The sequence below is a fragment of the Haliotis rufescens genome, unplaced genomic scaffold (assembly GCF_023055435.1).
Source record: "Haliotis rufescens isolate VD_foot unplaced genomic scaffold, xgHalRufe1.0.p SCAF_13, whole genome shotgun sequence".
Lineage (NCBI taxonomy): Eukaryota > Metazoa > Mollusca > Gastropoda > Lepetellida > Haliotidae > Haliotis > Haliotis rufescens.
Window position 1 is genome coordinate 22930264 of NW_025963813.1, and position 17731 is coordinate 22947994.

General features: G+C 38.5%; 1 protein-coding gene across 6 annotated transcripts in view; it reads left to right on the forward strand.

The window, feature by feature from the left end:
* LOC125378613 (protein LZIC-like) overlaps nucleotides 1-16139 on the forward strand; it is a 202425-nt gene extending 186286 nt beyond the window's left edge. For all 6 annotated transcript variants that reach the window (XM_048394320.1, XM_048394319.1, XM_048394321.1 and 3 more), the window contains one exon: nucleotides 15140-16139. In XM_048394320.1, the coding sequence (XP_048250277.1) occupies nucleotides 15140-15198 (59 nt within the window). In that variant the 3' untranslated portion in view covers nucleotides 15199-16139. The remainder of the gene's footprint in view (nucleotides 1-15139) is intronic.
* Nucleotides 16140-17731: the final 1592 nt, after the last annotated feature.

Consider the following 17731-nt stretch of genomic DNA (forward strand, 5'->3'; position numbering starts at 1 on the left):
ATCAAGAATGTTCTCTCTGAACCGCCAGTGTTGAAATATTTTGATGACTCAAAAGAGACTTACCTGCAATGTGATGCATCTCAAAATGGATTGGGAGCCTGCCTAATGACACCCAATAGCCTATGCGTCTCGTGCATTAACACCATCAGAAAAGAACTATGCACAAATCGAAAAGGAGATGCTTGGGATTGTGTTTGGGTTGGAGAGATTTGAGATGTATACCTATGGTAGGAAGATCTATGTAGAAACAGATCACAAACCTCTTGAGTCCATCATGCTCAAAAGTCTGCTAAGCGCACCTAAACGCTTACAGAGAATGCTTCTACGGATCCAGAAGTTTGACCTGAAAGTGAACTACAAGAAAGGATCTCAAATGTATGTAGCAGACACCTTGAGTCGTGCATACTTACCTCAATCCAAATCCAAAGAATCCAGTGACTCAAGTGACATCTTCAATGTTGATCACGGATCCTTTACTGAGCTGGAAACTGAAACAATTCAAATGAAGGATTATGTTAATGTCTCAGACAAAACCTTGTCACAGATACAGACCGCAACTCGGTCAGATGTTAACATGCAAAATCTGAAGAGGATAATTCTGCAGGGATGGCCTGAAAACAAACTGAACTTACCTGTTGCAGTAAGAGATTATTTCACATTCCGGGAGGAATTATCAGAGCAAGACGATGTCATCTTCAAGGGTGAACGTATACTGATTCCAAATAACTTGCGACCTGAAATAATGGAAAGGATACACGCAAGTCACATTGGTATCCAAGGATGTATCAGGAGGGCTCGTGAACTAGTCTACTGGCCAAACATGGTAAAAGACCTGACTGATTATATAAGTAAATGTGAGATATGCAACAGTGTACAACAAGAGCAAGGGAGAGAGCCGCTCATGAGTCATGCAATTCCATCTCGCCCATGGGAGAAGATAGCATGTGACCTGTTCAAATTTGAAAATCATGATTACCTACTTACAGTCGACTACTTCTCTGACTATTTCGAAGTTGATCGTCTTCAAGGTAAAGATTCCAAAGAAGTGATAGGCAAACTGAAGTATCAACTAGCTCGTCATGTAATACCGGACCAGCTCATGTCGGACAACGGACCACCTTTCAATTCCAAATCATTTGCTGTGTTTGCTGAAAACTACAAATTTGAGCATGTCACATCATCACCAAGGCATCCTCAGTCAAATGGTAAAGTTGAAAATGCTGTCAAAACAGTAAAGAGACTCATGACATTTCTATCTCTACTAGATCGGAGAAATGTGCCTACCGAAGGTATTGGTACGTCACCAGTTCAAAGGCTGTATGGTAGGAGAACTAAGACACTTCTTCCAACATCACCTAAATTGCTGAAATCAAGAAAAGGTGAAAATGAAAAAGGGAAAATTGCTGAAAGAAAAGTAAAGCAAGCAAAATACTACAATAGATCTGCACATTCACTGCGCATGTTAAAGACAGGTGAAACAGTGAGAGTTCAGCCCTACAACAATAAACAGTGGAAAAAAGCATCTGTCGAGAAACAAGTGGGAGAGAGATCATATGAAGTGAAAATGCAGGATGGAAGAATTCTGAGAAGAAATAGAAAGCATCTCAGACTTTCAAATGAACCGCCACCTCTTAGATATGATACAGAAGTTGTCAATAATCCATCTGTTCCAGATAATCCACCAATCACTCAATCAAGACAATCTGCAAGTAACCATGGTAACAGAAACATCAGTGAAAACACATACAGTACCAAAGACAATTTCACCTAAATCTAAACTACCAGAGACTGAACCAAGTGAACCAGTGACAGTTCCAAAGGAAGTGAGAACTTCAAGTGGTAGACTGGTAAAAATGCCTGCAAAGTACAAGGACTAGTCGTGCTAAAGTGTTAATTCAAAATTGTGTTAAGTTAAGTCTATCAAGGACTCTAATTTGATAATCTGGTGTGAGTGACATATCTTTGAGAGGAAGGATGTGGCGTATATATAAGCGTGCATAATTGTTATGTACGGTAACAGGGGATGTAACTCTGTTCCTACTATCTGCTAAGCGAAGTAAATGCTACTCCCGATCAGCTAACGTGTTGTTTGTTATTTAAGTCTTCATACGACAAACAAACGCTGTAAAACACGTTACAATATGGAGTAAAATTAACGAGGAGTTAGATGATTTACATAGTATAAAATACCAGCTGACGATTAAAATGCTATTGAGTAAAAGTAACACAGACGATAGCACCGAATATACCGAACCAAAATTTCCGTAGCAATCAAGAAGTTATAACCGAATCCGATACTATAAACGCATCATTAGATACATCAATTCAGAGAATACAGGAAACTTGAGAACGTTGGACTAATAGAGGTTCGGGTTGGGGTGTGGATAAAATTGATAGTTTATATTTAGATATAGCAAATTATATGCCCTTCAAAGGTGGTTCTTATATAGATTTACCCCCGTATTATAAGAAGAAAAAAGCCATAATTAATGTAAAAAATAAATCCGATGACTGTTTAAGAATGATGATAAGATCTGCATTGTTCCCCGTAGACAAGCATCCGGATAGACCTTCTAGCTATCCCCAAAACGATGGACTCAACTTCGATGGTATAGACGAACCTACACCAATATCACAAATTGATCAGGTGGAAAAGCAAAATAATTTAGCTATAAATGTTTTCAGACATTCTAAAGGAATTGTTGTACACAGGATAAGCTCCGCTCCAGAACATATTCCCAGAATCAATTCATTTCTGATCGAAAAAGATAGAAAATATCATTATACGTGGATAAAGAGTTTAAACAGGCTATTATACGATCAAACAAAACATGCTAGAAAGAAATATTTCTGCGAAAGATGCCTACATGGGTAGAGCAGACAAGATCTACTAGAAGCACATAAAGAAGACTGTAGAGGTGTTTGACAGACCGCTATCAGGATCGATATGCCTAAAGAGGGGAAAAATATATTAAAATTTGAACATTATTGTAATCAAATGCCAGTACCGTACGTAATTTACGCCGACTTCCAAGCGCTTATCAAACCTATAGAAAATACCAACCGAAGCAATCAAGATAGTAGTTTTACGTACAAAACTCAAGAACATATTCCTTGTGGGTTTGGATATATAGTTGTAAGGTATGATGGGAAAACAAACACGCCCGTGATTTACAGAGGTCCCGATGCAGCGGGAAAGTTCCTAGAATATTTACAAAATGAAGAGAGAATAATCAGGGAAAAATTATCATGTAAGAAACCCATATGTATGACGAGGGATAATTGGAGGGCCTATAAGAAGTCAATGAGTTGTCACGTTTGTAACAAACCCCTGAATGGGGATTCCCTAAGAGATCATTGCCACGTCACGGGTAATTATCGGGGGGCCGCGCATAACGAGTGCAACTTGAAACTAAAAATGAATTCTCAAACAAGACCCATCCCCGTTGTGTTTCACAACCATAGGGGATACGATTCACATCTCATTATGCAAGCTATCTCAAAGACCGACGGCGGTTTAACGTGCATTCCTAATAATATGGAAAAATACAAATCGTTCTCATTGACTAAACCTATACATTATAGGGACAAGGATGGGAAATCTAGAATAAAGCAAAGTAATGGGCTTAGATTCATAGACTCCGTACAGTTTCTGTTATCTTCCCTGGACAATTTAGCTAATGCGAACAATCCCGATGACTTTGCGATAACAAATAAATATACCGATAAGATAACACGTCATTTGTTGCTGAGAAAAGGTGTATATCCTTACGAATATATGGATGATTGGTCTAGATTCGAAGAAACTGAATTACCACCCCTTGAATCATTCTATAGTAACTTAACAGAATCTAAAATAACCGATGGCGATTATGAACACGCTCTGACGGTCTGGGATAAATTAGGTTGTAAGAATTTAGGTGATTATCAAGATCTGTACTTAAAAACCAATGTACTGTTACTCGCCGATATATTCAAGATATTTAGAAAGACATGTTCAAAACAATACGGCTTGGACCCGGCATGGTACTATTCCAGTCCCGGACTATCGTGGGATGCATTGTTGCAGAAGACTGGTGTAGAACTAAAACTACTCACCGATTACGATATGCACTTGTTTATTGAGAAAGGATTAAGAGGTGGTATATCGATGGCAGCGAAAAGGTATTCTAAGACTAATAATAAATTAGTGGAAGGATACGATCTGAGTAAACCCGACAAGCACATATTATATCTCGACGCTAACAATTTGTACGGATGGGCTATGAGTTAACCTTTACCCACGGGTGGTTTTGAATGGGTCGATGATAATGATATCAATGTGAATGATGCGAAATAAAGGGTACATACTAGAAGTTGACTTGGAATATCCAAGTTCGTTACATAAAGATCATAACAGTTATCCGCTAGCTCCCGAAAGATTAATGGTTAATAAAGATTGGATGTCGGAATATCAACGCTCCTTGATGGGTAATAGTAGGTTAGCTAACGTAGAAAAACTCGTACCAAATTTGATGGATAAAACAAAATATATAGTTCACTATAGAAATCTCCAGTTGTATCTATAGTTAGGTATGAAACTTAAGAAAATACACAGAGTTCTAAAGTTTGATCAAAGCCCTTGGATGGAGCCCTATATAAGGTTGAACACAGATTTAAGAAAGATAGCTACCAGCGATTTCGAAAAGAATCTGTATAAGCTCATGAATAACTCAGTATTTGGTAAAACTATGGAGAATCTAAGGAAGCGTGTTGATGTTAAATTAGTCAGATCTAATGAGGAAGAAAGACTCAGGAAACTTATAGCCAGTCCGGCTTTTAACAGAAGCAAGATATTCGATAACGACTTAGCCGCGTTGCATATGCAGAAGAGTAATATAAAAATTCAACAGACCGGTGTACGTCGGTATGAGTATTCTTGACTTGTCAAAACACTTAATGTATGACTTTTATTACAACGAACTTAAGAAGCAATACGGCGATAGATGCGAGGTGTTATATACCGACACAAATTCTTTGTTGATGGAAATACAAACCGAGGATGTGTATAAAGATATGGCAGAAAAAATAGATATGTACGACACGAGTGATTACCCAAAAGATAATCCACTGCACAGCGTAGTAAATAAAAAGGTATTAGGTAAGATGAAGGATGAATGTGCTGGGACCCCTATAGTTGAGTATCTCGGATTAAGACCTAAGATGTATTCTATAAAGAAGTCCGATAATGGGGAGATAAGAAAAGCTAAGGGCGTTAAGAAGTATGTTGTAAAAAAGCATATCAAACACGAACAGTATAAAGAATCATTATTCAACGGTAGAACGTTCAAACACGAGATGAACTCTTTAACCATCGGGAACTATGAACAACTCTTCTCGTACAAATGCCCTACCCGGTCCATCTTGAAGATAATAAAGAATAGGCTCTCCTTCTTTCATAACCAATCAACTAATGTTATATGTCTTAAGGTACCATATGGGATCGGTTGCGCGACGTAGGCCTCCTTTGAGTTCACCTGCCTGGTATAAATATCTTACCCTTACTCTATCCGGAAGTTTTCGTTCTTTGCCTCTCCTCGGTGCTGAAGATTCGGAAGTCACGGATTTCATTTTAATAGCATCGGATGGTTTCTTCCCTATTAATCTCGTTACTTCATTATTCAGCGCTGATACAACGGCTGATAATCGTGGTCACCCATTCGGTTGATCTCAATCGCTCGGATTTCATTTCGATCCCATACTGATAGCCAAACAAACGTTCCGCTAATGTCCGGTTAAATCTTTCAACGATAGCTTGACTGCGGTGGGCCTCTCTTTCACCACGCCTGATTTTGACATCATGCTTTGTTAACAGTTTAGTTATCGATCCCATAAATTCACGACCAGGATCTACTTGAAATAGCTTAGGCCATTTTAGTGGTCCGCGTTTATATATGCGACTCAGTGCATTAGCTACCTCTGTTGAATCTTTCGAGGTTAATGGCTCAGCCTCTTTGTATCAACTAGCCACATCCACTACGGTTTAAACTTATTTATACGTTTTGCGTTTTACCTTATCGGGGGGAAGAAACAAGAGGTCAGCCTGATGAACTTCATTCGTTGTAAAAATATCAAACTTCTTACACGGTATATAACGCGGTGCCAGTAAATATATTTGCCACATCGCTTGTTTCTTTAACCAATCCTTGGCCACATCTTTAGATACCTTAGCCGCGGTGGCTAATTTTTGTATTGCTCCTACACCTTTCCAATATCCTCGTGGGCTATATTAAATTTCATTCATTATTAATTAATATTGATGTTTCTTTTAATACGACTTATGACTATCGTTGAATCGCATAATCATTTTGGCATAAAAAATGCCCCCTGTAGTAGCAGTATAGGAATATGAATCCGGCTCCAGTGGAAGTGGTCCAGAACCATCATTACCTATACTACTCTTCCAAACAACTAACAAAATACTATCGAAGATAATTTCAGCTCCTTCCACCAAAATAACATTATCGTCATGGGAAATGACTCATACGCTTATTTCAGTAAAAGCTTATTTCCATTCCCACAAGTGGCAGATTCAGTTCGTGCTATCAAACTCTCCTTGTCTAAAATAACTTGGTTAACAACCTAAATTCATCAGTCAAGCAAACATAAGATGAAAGCCAGATACTATGCCAGTTTATTACAGCCGATCTTTTCATCAAAAAGTTCAAACAAAAAAAAGATTTAATTTCCTTGTGGAGCGTAAAGCAAAGGGAAGTCACTCTGATATTTCTCGCTGGGATCCTTCTCCACCAAAGCTTGTCAACGCAAATAGCAGTGGTGACCAGTTTAACTCTTCCAACACTGTTGGCCAGTCAAGAAGCCATGAGTCACACCGCAGGGTAGACCAACCAAGTAACGTCAAAATAGTTTATAATTTTATTAACCTACTTGTCATATCATTCATTTATTAAATCTATTACATTTCACAATGTCTTAAATACATAAACCCATTTGATTTTATCATTTTTTATCTAAAGATTAAAAATTTATTCACTGGACACTATTTCCTGCAATATTATTGAAAATATAATTCTCGGACACACTTCGACAACGGGTCCTCATCGAACATGTCAAACAGCAAAATAGATATGATGGGTTCAAGCAAATCTTTGAATATCTTGTAATAAAATCAACAAAGAAATATCTAAAAGTTGCCAAACTCACATCTAAGTTATTACTTCCATCTTTTCGTGCGATTGTGCAAATCAAAGGACATCAGTTTTTCGTCGCCTCGATTTCTCAGCTCAGACACGATGTCTTTAATGCCAAAATATATGCATAAGAAATCTTTGTCACAGCTCGTAACCTAGCACTATGCATCCATAAAGTTCCATATTTTTAATATAGATTGCGATTTCATGCTTAAAACATTCAGAATAATATGATTTAACCCAAACCTTTCGCCAAAGTCTGAAAATTATCTTTGCTGTTATTTGATTGGCTGCCTTAGGTCACATGCTTAAATTTGACCAATCACGAACCATGTAGCAGATAATATCGGTGAAAAAATATAAGTTTTTTTAATGTATACTGACATGGCAGCCTTCGACGTATGTGTTATTCATAGGAAGCTTTGAAAACAGAGGTATTTCCTCTTGTGAGTGAGCGGACAGCCACTATCATCGGGAAATGGGTGATGACAGATTTTATTTGTAATTCTTTTTAAAATAAAATTTTGACTACGTAAGCAAATGAAAAGAAAAAAGAAAAAGTAAAGTGGATTTTATGAAATCTTATATTTGCCGAAAATCGTTAAATTTTCGCTTCATTGGTCCTTAATCTGGACGTTATGAATGTTTTAGCTTACATTATTTTTATTTAAAACAAACTTTATTACGTTGTTAATGAATTATTTAAATAATGTAATACACATTACTTTTATATTTATAAACAATAGGATTAATTAGACCTTTCAAATAGTGTATGGCCAAAATGTTGCAGCAAAGATGTTTTACAAGCAGATAATTTCCTTGATAAATGTTGGCTTCATCTATCACACAAGAGTCTCTGGCAATTTGGTGTCACAGCAGTAATCTTCTAGTTGGCTGGTGTTGGAAGGGTTAAACGTTGCCCATGCTGCCAAAATAGCAGCGTCTTTCATGCATTTCCACCCATGACATGAATATTGTTATATTGCCATTTGTGCACAAGCTAAGTACCAGGGATATAATAAAATGTTCTTGAAAAAATCAAGTTATTTTACTTTTGTTACTCCAGGATATTTTTTTCATACCTAACTAACTTTATAGGACAAAATTCAAGTTAAAAAAATGTGAGAGGCTTCTTTTTTCTTTTTTTTTAAGTTGGCCTGCCTCACTTTTGAAATGAGTTTGAAATCCGTAAACCACAAGATATACAAAAAAAAGTCGCCTTATGTGCCCTTTAAAAGATTGGAGTAGCCGCAAGCGTCCAAGGCATGAACCCATCCTGGGGGGAGGGGATCCTTTTGTCGTATTGACTTATCATGGATTCTGTCATTTTCTTCAGAAGCTGAACATTCAAAGACCCATTACCTACCTCCAGTAACTTATCAGAGTCCCTTAGATTTACAACTACTACCGGTACATCCAACATATCAGCAAACCATCCACAGTCCTTTGCATTACCTGCTCACACTGGCTTAAAAGATATTTCTTCCACTTGGAGAGTATTATGACATCTCATGCCAGCAAATTTATTTTCCAATCTCTCAAGAGCTACAACCATAGGCTGCAGCACTGTGACCTAAGTCTTGAATGACCTTCGTTGCATCACCACTAATTATAACTTACTGGTGCAACTGAAGTAGCTCATATTCTGGGGTGGCAGGTGCTTTGTCTTTACAAGCAATAAATGCAGGCTTCAAGGCTTCACTGGATTGTCTGGTCCAGACTTGATCATTTACAGACTATCCAAATAATCTAGGATACCATTTCTCAGCTATTAGTAGCAATAGCAACTTCAACAAGGAATTCCCAAAACAATTACAAAATGAAAATAAATTCTCCAAATTACCCCAAAACGATAACCTAGAAATAAACCACCCATACGCAATGAAGGAACTACTCCATGTTATAAATGATTGAAAAAAAGGAACAGCCCCCGGACTAGACCAAACCTCATACCAAATAATTAAACAGCTGCCCCAATATCTTCTGGAATCATAACTAAAACTATACAATCTTGTCTACCAAAATGGTCAAGTTCCTGCTTCATGGAAAGAGGCATTGGCCATCCCAATACCAAAGCCAAGTAAACCGTCAGACAAAGCAAATTCTTACAGACCAATCTCCCTATCAAACTTATGTAAATCATGGAGCCAATGGTCAAAAACAGGCTCCAACACTATCTAGACCAAGATCAAAGTGGTTTCACCCAAAACTGCTCTACCTCAGATAACCTCGCCCGCTTAGAGCAAGATATCAAATTTGGCCAACTGAACCGATGATACACAGTAGGGATATTCCTAGATTTCTCTAAAGATTTTGTTATGAAATGGCATAACGGACTAATTCAAAAACTCCAAAAAGGAGGAATACCAAACACGCTGATGACAGAGCCCTCTGGATCCGCACCAGAAGCATAAATATGGCACAAACATTATTGCAGAAAATGCCAAAAAAAGTACAGGGATGTATTCAAACACAAATATATGCGCGCAAACAATGTCAAACTATAAATAAACAATAATCCCATAAATTTCCAAAAACACTAAATTTCTGGGACTAATCTTTGATGAACATGTCACCTGGGGTGCTCACATTAAAAACCTAACAAAAAGATGCACTAAAGACCTAAAAACACTACGCTGCCTGACAGGTTCCAACTGGGGGTCCTCCAAGGAGACCCTACTATCACTTTACAAATCACTAATTAGATCCAAAATAGACTATGGATGCCAAATAAACAACACCCAAAACTCATCATTAAATGATAAACTGAAGTCAATCCAATACCAGGCACTAAGGTTAATCACACGTGCACAACAGGGCACTCTGCACATATCACTACATTCACTAACAGGCAAATTTCCCCTAGATCTACGCAGAGAACAACTTACAATAAATTACTGGGCCTAACCCACAAATCCAACAAATGCTTACAAACAACCTAAGCCCCAAACTCCAAGCACTTGCAAAAAAAACCATCAATTAGTACCAAATTCTCAACGCATACTAAACTACTTAAGTACTCACAACCTAAATGATTTAAAACTAAACACAGCGCCAAACAACTCTTTCATCTCTCTCCACCAAACTGTATAAAGAAACCTACCAAAACACTGCTAAATCCACCACACGAAAAATGGCCAAATTGGTGTTACATATACACAGACAGGTCCTATGACCCAGACTCAAAACACACGGGATTCGGCATCCACCTACAAAAGTACGAAAAAATCCTATCGGCTCCCCAATACCAATCAGTCTTCACAAATGAACTAATGGGGATATTAACAGCCCTACACAGTCCCCAAATAAATAAAAAAACTAATCCAGACTAAAACAGACTCATTAAGTGGGCTCTGGGCAATAAAAAACAAAAACACAAAAAACGTCCAAAACTTCAGATACTTAAAAGCTACGACAATCTCCGTAAACTAGGTAAAGACATATAGTTTGGATCCCTGCCCATGTCAGAGTGTTAGGTAACGAACACGCAGACAGAGCAGCTAAATCAGCACTAAAATTGGAAGGAATAACCATCAACTTTCAAATATCTAAAAACAAAATATTACTAACGAAAAAATCTTTCAAAGATGGCTAAACAACTATCAGAAATCAAAATGCTAACTAAAACACCTTCTACAAAAGCCACTCAAAAAAAAACAAATCCATCATAAAACCAAAGAAATTCGACAGGGCAATGACCAGGTTACAAACAGGCCACACTAAACTAAACTCACACTGACACCAAATTAACAAAACATCAAACAGGTAAAATGCCCACATTGCAACCAAATAGAAACTCCTGAACACATAATACTACATTGCACACATTACCAACAACACAGAACAACACTAAAATAACTTACAAACCTACAAAACACTAGGCATTTATCTGATGAAAACAGGCCTACTTGGCTGCATAAAAAAAAAAAACAAAAAAAAAAACCACAACAAACAAGCTACTAATAAAACATAAATCATAAGTACATAAAAACACACAACCTCACAAACTCCTTTAGGTCTCCCACCTTATTAGCATGGCATATTTCAAAATTCCAAATTTCAGCCAAAATTAATTAAGCGACCATAAAGCCCCTCAAGGTTGCCTTACCTTTTGGACATACCCTTCTGGACCACACCACTAAATGGCCTGGTGGGCACGTGTGCGAAATTTGGAAAGCGCACGTTAATACCCAAACTAAGTAAGCAATCTATGAAGTTATGTGGACATAACTTTTGTCTAATTGAATATTATGCCTGGGAGATGGGTTCTTGTTACCTTAGGATAGTGTTTATCTATAAACTAAAACTGAAACTGATATTTTATATCTACTTTTTCCCAGAATCCTCACGTAATCACTTGCTGTGGATCTATAATAATATGAAAAGATGTATAAATGTTTCACCATGATACTATACTGAGTCAAATTAAAAACTTCACATTTTTAAAAGTAATCCCATTTATGATATACAACGGACAAATGTATCAGAGAAGGTAATTTTTAATCATTAATGTCCAAAGAAGGATTTTAATTAACGGTGGTAACCATAATTTGTTCCAAGCACCTACGGTATTTGGTAATACAGTGATCGCTCGCTATTGCGCTCTTCGATAAAGCGCTACTTCGGTTATTACGCGCGGTAACGCATGGCTCCCAAAATTTATGTACACTTTTAATACTGAGAGTTTTACACAGACATGATTGTATTGTTGTTCGTTGTTTATTTGCACATAACGCTTCTCATTGCATAATCAACGGTTTATCGCTGAATGGAGTTCTAATAATCTGTTTGAAAATATCCGCGGCAAGTCCCGGAAATACGATTGTTCAACTAGTTAACTTTTCACACTATACATCAACAGTTTAAATCATAAGTCCCAAGCACGAGAATCTGATGGCACACAAGTTCAGTAGCGTGTATGGCCACCATGTGTGTTGACAACTGTCACACAACGCCTCCGCATGGACCTTGTGATGCTTGTGAACACATGATTGGGAAGACGACGCCATTGTTGCTGCAAAATGGTGCCAAGATCTTGCAAATTCTGTGGTTGGTTCTGGACCATGAAGTTGACTCCCGCATTCTGAAGCAAATTCCTTGTCGAAATTGCTGTGTGGGGTCTGGCATTGTCGTGTTGGAAGATCAAACCGGGTCCATGTGCTGCCATAAAAGGCAGAAGTTCTGGTGTCAGTACCTGGTCGCTGTAAGCAGCAGCGTTGAGGTTGCCACGGATGACAAGAAGCCTGGAATGTGCATTGCCACAGAAAGCACCCCACACCATGACACTTCCGCCACGAAATCTGTGAAAGTCCCTGTACACAACACTGGGCGTAACGTTCATGACGGCGCCTCCACACCATCCAGTCCATCGTAAGTGTCGCTGTGCCCACAATTGACGTTGACGTCTGTGTAATTGAGTCAGAATCAGCCCGCAGTATGGCCGTCGTGCTTGAAGGTGAGCAGTTCTCAGATGGTTTCGAACAGTTTGCGCACACAGTCTACCCCTAAACAGTTCATTTCTGGTTGATGTAGCCGTCAAAAATCGGTTACGGAGGTGATGTAAGACAATCTGACGATCCTCTGCATGTGATGTCACACGTGGTCGACCTGGCCGAGGGCGATCAGCGGTGGTACCCGTTTGCTGTTGAGGCATCTGTAAATCATAAACAGTCTGTTGACTACAACCCATCGTCCTTGAGACTTCAGCTACGGACGTTCCCGTCTGCAACATGCCGATGGCACGTTCACGTTGCACATATGAAAGGCGTGGCATGACAAATGGCCGTAAAGACTTTTGTTTTCTTTTGTTTGTTTTTTTTTGTTAATGACTGCTAACAAGTATGGCTGAAACCATGTGCGGTATTATGGCCACGTGACCAGTTGCGCGTGAAAAAAACACTTTTGCCACTATAGTGCTGTGCACATGATTTTGATCGATTCACCTGCACAAAAACAGGTGTTATCTGAAGACAATACGTGGCCATTACTGTTTAAATACACAATAAGGGCCCACAATGATAACTGGTCAAAATGTTAATAGTTTAGGATTGTGAAGTTTTTAATTTGGTTCAGTATATATGGTATCATGTCATAAGATATATTGTTGATATTGATACTTGTTCTCTATTTGTCAATAGTTTTATTCACAATATTAGCAGAAAATATTTCTCACATATTTTCCGATTTCATCTTAAACATAGCTGCCACGGTGGCCATATTGATAACGTAGTTTACTCTGGCCATTTCTGCATGTATCATGAAATTTGATGTGCAGCAAGTGTATGGTTTTCAAGATAACGTTATGTTTTTTGGATTTTCTCATCCAGCTATAACCTTTGACTTTCACATACCCCTGTTTTTCGGGTGTTACTGCATCTAGAATATATACTCAACAACAAAAGTTCCTGTGACACCAATATTTTAGTGTATTTTTCAAACAAGTAAAGTTTGGTTTTCAATATTGTAGTACATGTATGGAATCAAGTCACAAAAACACAACTGCTACAGAAAAGCATGCATTCCATGCAAAAGTTGACTTTTATGCAAGCCCCATGCATTTCACTACCCAAGAATGGGTATAAAAACATGTGCGTTAACGGGATTCCATATGCATTGTTTAGCATCGTGCTGACAACAACCACTCAGAAAAACAACAAAATTACGCAATTATTCAACATTACGAAATGCGTAGCCTCTCCGAAAATGAGCGTCTGCAAGCCATTGGTATGCTTGAAGCAGGATCAAGTCAACGTGATGTTGCAAGACAATTTAACGTCCACAATTTGGTGTTTATGGCAACGTTGGCAACAGACGAATGCAGTCAGAGACCATCCTTGGAGTGGCAGGCCACGCGTAACCAATAATCGACAAGACAACTGGATTCGAACAACACACCTACGAAATTGATTACAGTCAGTAACAGTGACTGCAAGAAGCATCCCTGGCCTTCGACGAATATCTTCACAAACCGTACGTCGATGCCTCAGATGTGCAGGGATAGTCGCCAAAAGACCTGCCAGACATCCCATTTTGACAGGAAACCACCGTCAAGCACGTCTACAGTGGTGCAGACAGCTTCTACGCTGGACGGCCATGCAGTGGGGACAAGTTCTATTCACTGACGAGTCCCGTTTTCACATCAGCCACAGCGATGGACTGATTCTAGTGTACCAACGTCGAGGTCAACGTTATGTCAATCATTGTGTCATGGAAGAAGATCGGTTCGGGGGTGGCAGCGTTATAGTATGGGGTGGGATTACAGCAAGACAGAGGACCCGTTTGATAGTGGTAGAGGGAAATCTCATTGGACAGCGCTACCGCGACGAGATCATCGGCCCTGTTGTTCTACTGTTTTGGCGTTGTCATGGCCCAGGCATTACCTTTCAACATGACAACGCCCGGCCTCATATTGCTCAACTTGTTCAAGATTCTCTTCAATAAAACAACATGAATGTCATCCCCTGGCCGGCTCGCTCCCCTGATCCCACATGTTCCACAGACACTCAAGGAACTTTGAAACATGCTCCAGCAGATATGGACAGATATCCCACAGGACTTTGTGCGATGCCTGGTTCATTCCATGAGACGAAGATGTGTTGCTTGCATCGCAACCAGAGGTGGACACACACACTATTGATTTGTAAATTGGCATATTGTCATGTTCATGTTTTTTTTATGAAATCACGCATTTTCTGAAGTCAGTATGGCAAATTAAACCATTTGAACACTTACAGGAGTCTTTTATCTGTATCTTGGTAAAAACGTAACTTTGCATTAAATCTTATTCAATTTCACAGGAACTTTTGTTGTTCAGTATATTTGAAAAGCAATGCTGACAGTAAATATAGTTTTGTTGACAATTTAAACTGTTGACTACTTATCCAGATGACCTGCAGTGCCACGGCACTATTTTTGTAATCATGCATTTCGTATGTGCTTTTGTTTTTCAGCATCAGGGGACAAGGTTCTGGCTGTGGCAGGATCACAAGTGGAACAGGCAATCAAGTGAAGCAGAAACAGAAAAATACAATTGTGCAATTGATATTTTGCAGATTCTTTATACAAGATGAAATTTACATTTTTGTTGTTGAAAAATAACTTTGCCTGTCCATAAAAAAACATTGTAATGATTTTCCTTGTGTAGTCGTTCAGCTGGAGCACTTTCATTGCCTGTTATTTGTCTCCCCGTCCTGGATTGTTAATACGATGCAGTATTTTAACTCACTTGCTCCCTGTTGGTTCATCCAGGATTACTGTTAACAGATTGAGAGACAGTCAGAAATTAAATGCTTGAAATTTGGATGAATTGGACCAAATTTGTCATTTTCTGTGGCTCTAATGGTTAGGGTTTGTAAGGTCTGGAAATAACTCAAATCTTCACTGAAACTACAAGGCCTATGGAGCTGATACTTGGCATGACTGAACTCAGCTATAGTGTCTCAAAAACATGCTTATAGGATCCAATTTTAAAACTGTGTACCTCAGCAGCCATTAGAGTTTTTCTGATAATTTGAAATAATCGAAGATCAATCATAAGTTCCAAAAGACCTCATTTCTGGCGGAATATTGCTAAAAGCGGCGTAAAACCATACTCACTCACTCCAAAAGACCAGGCAATCAAATGCAATTTTCCATAATTGAACACAAATGTTTGCCCACACTCTCAACCCTGAGATGCTTTTATTGCCTGAGAAGGTTTATTCATGTCTTAGTTTATAGTACTTAGAAAAGAATTAAAAATTTACCTGTTCCAAATTGCTTATGACATCCTGTAGCAATGACATCGTGACGATAGGTTGTATGTTAAGTGCCAGGGGAACAGATAAACTTAAACTTCAGCACAATATAAATAGACTAGATTAGATAAGTTTAGATGAGTACTTGGAGAAGTGTGGGAGAAAGAGCAAGGACAGTGTTCTTTTAAATATTTTTATTAAATCATTGAGCTAAGTATTTGTGTTTGTTTTCTTTTAGGTGTGATCTATTTTTACTGCGCTTAAAACGCTTAAATAACTGCAATATGACATAAACTGATTAAATTTGATGATCAGTCGGTTGGGATGATGCAATCATCAGACATGATTTTACCAGTTCCCAACACTAAGAACCTTATTTAGAAACCCATTAAATTAGCAATAAGGGGATAAAAACAAGGACTGGTAGGCTTGGAGGGGATGATATCCATGGTAAACTGCAACATTGTATCTCAGTGGGCAAGCATGACAAATTCAGCATTATTGTTGATTCCAAAGTTGAAACAGAAAATTTAAACCAGAAATTGTTACATCCCAAACTAGATTGTGAAATCAGTAAATAACCACGCAAGAGAATTAGAAGAATTAGAGAATGCAGTCGTCAAGCTCCTCACAGTGAGGCCTCTATTGGTAGGCTAACGAAATGATCAAGTGCTACTACTTTAATGACTATTTTACAGAACAGTCACAAGTTCTACATCCAGACAGGGAGCTACCTCACTATGTTATCCATAATAATGTTACTCTTAGCAATATAAAATTAACTAGGAAGGAAGTCCAAGGTGTTCTTATGTCAGTCAATACTACTAAAGCTACTGGACCAGATGGAATTAGCAATAAATTATTAAAACTAATTGCAACCTCAATATCATGCCCTCTTACGCTACTTTATAATACATGTCCTAATACATGTACATGTATGTCCTTAAGTGATTCAGTTTTCCACTTGAATGGAAGGAAGCTTTTGTTATACCTAGTTATAAAAAGAGGAGTGTTAATGAATGTTCAAACTACTGACCAGTTGCTCTCACTAGTTGTTTGGCGAAAGTCTTTGAAAAGTGTGTTCTGAAGTACGTGTTCAATGTTTTCAGAGATAATAATATACTAGCCACATTAAGAAACTGTGCACGGAGAAAATATAGATATAAGGGCACACCGTCCATAAATGAAATATAGGTTTGAACACAGCAATTATTGGAGACATTCAAACGCTCATGCACATGCCCATCACTTCGGGCTTTCCTCCCACATTAAGCTGGCATGCCGCGATATAACTGGAATACTGTTAAAAGCGGCGCTAAACCCAACTCACTCACTCACTCACTCACTCACTCACTCATGCACGTGCCATGCGATATGACGTCATTGATGGGGGCCTATGGACGTGCAATGTGTTACTGCACGTGCATCCTGTGCAGCTGTACACAGCATGTGCAACTCAAAATTCGCTGTCACTTCGGAAAGCATGATCTGTGGTCATTCAAAAATTCAAAACTTCTCAGGCGCAGACACAAGCATATCACAAGCAAATCATGCCAAGATTGACAGCTGCACAGTGTCATGAAGCCATTGGAATGATCAGAGCGGGAATGAGGCAACAACAGGTGGCAACACATTTCCAATGCCATCGTAACACCAAGTTGGTGTTGTTAAGTTATACCCCCTTATCCCCCACGAATTTTTTTTTTTTTCTGTTTTTTCTTACTTTTCCTCTTAAATGGTTTATAGACAAACACTTGTTAACTTACTAATGTATCTACTGGGTTACCCCCCTTTGATACATGCCAA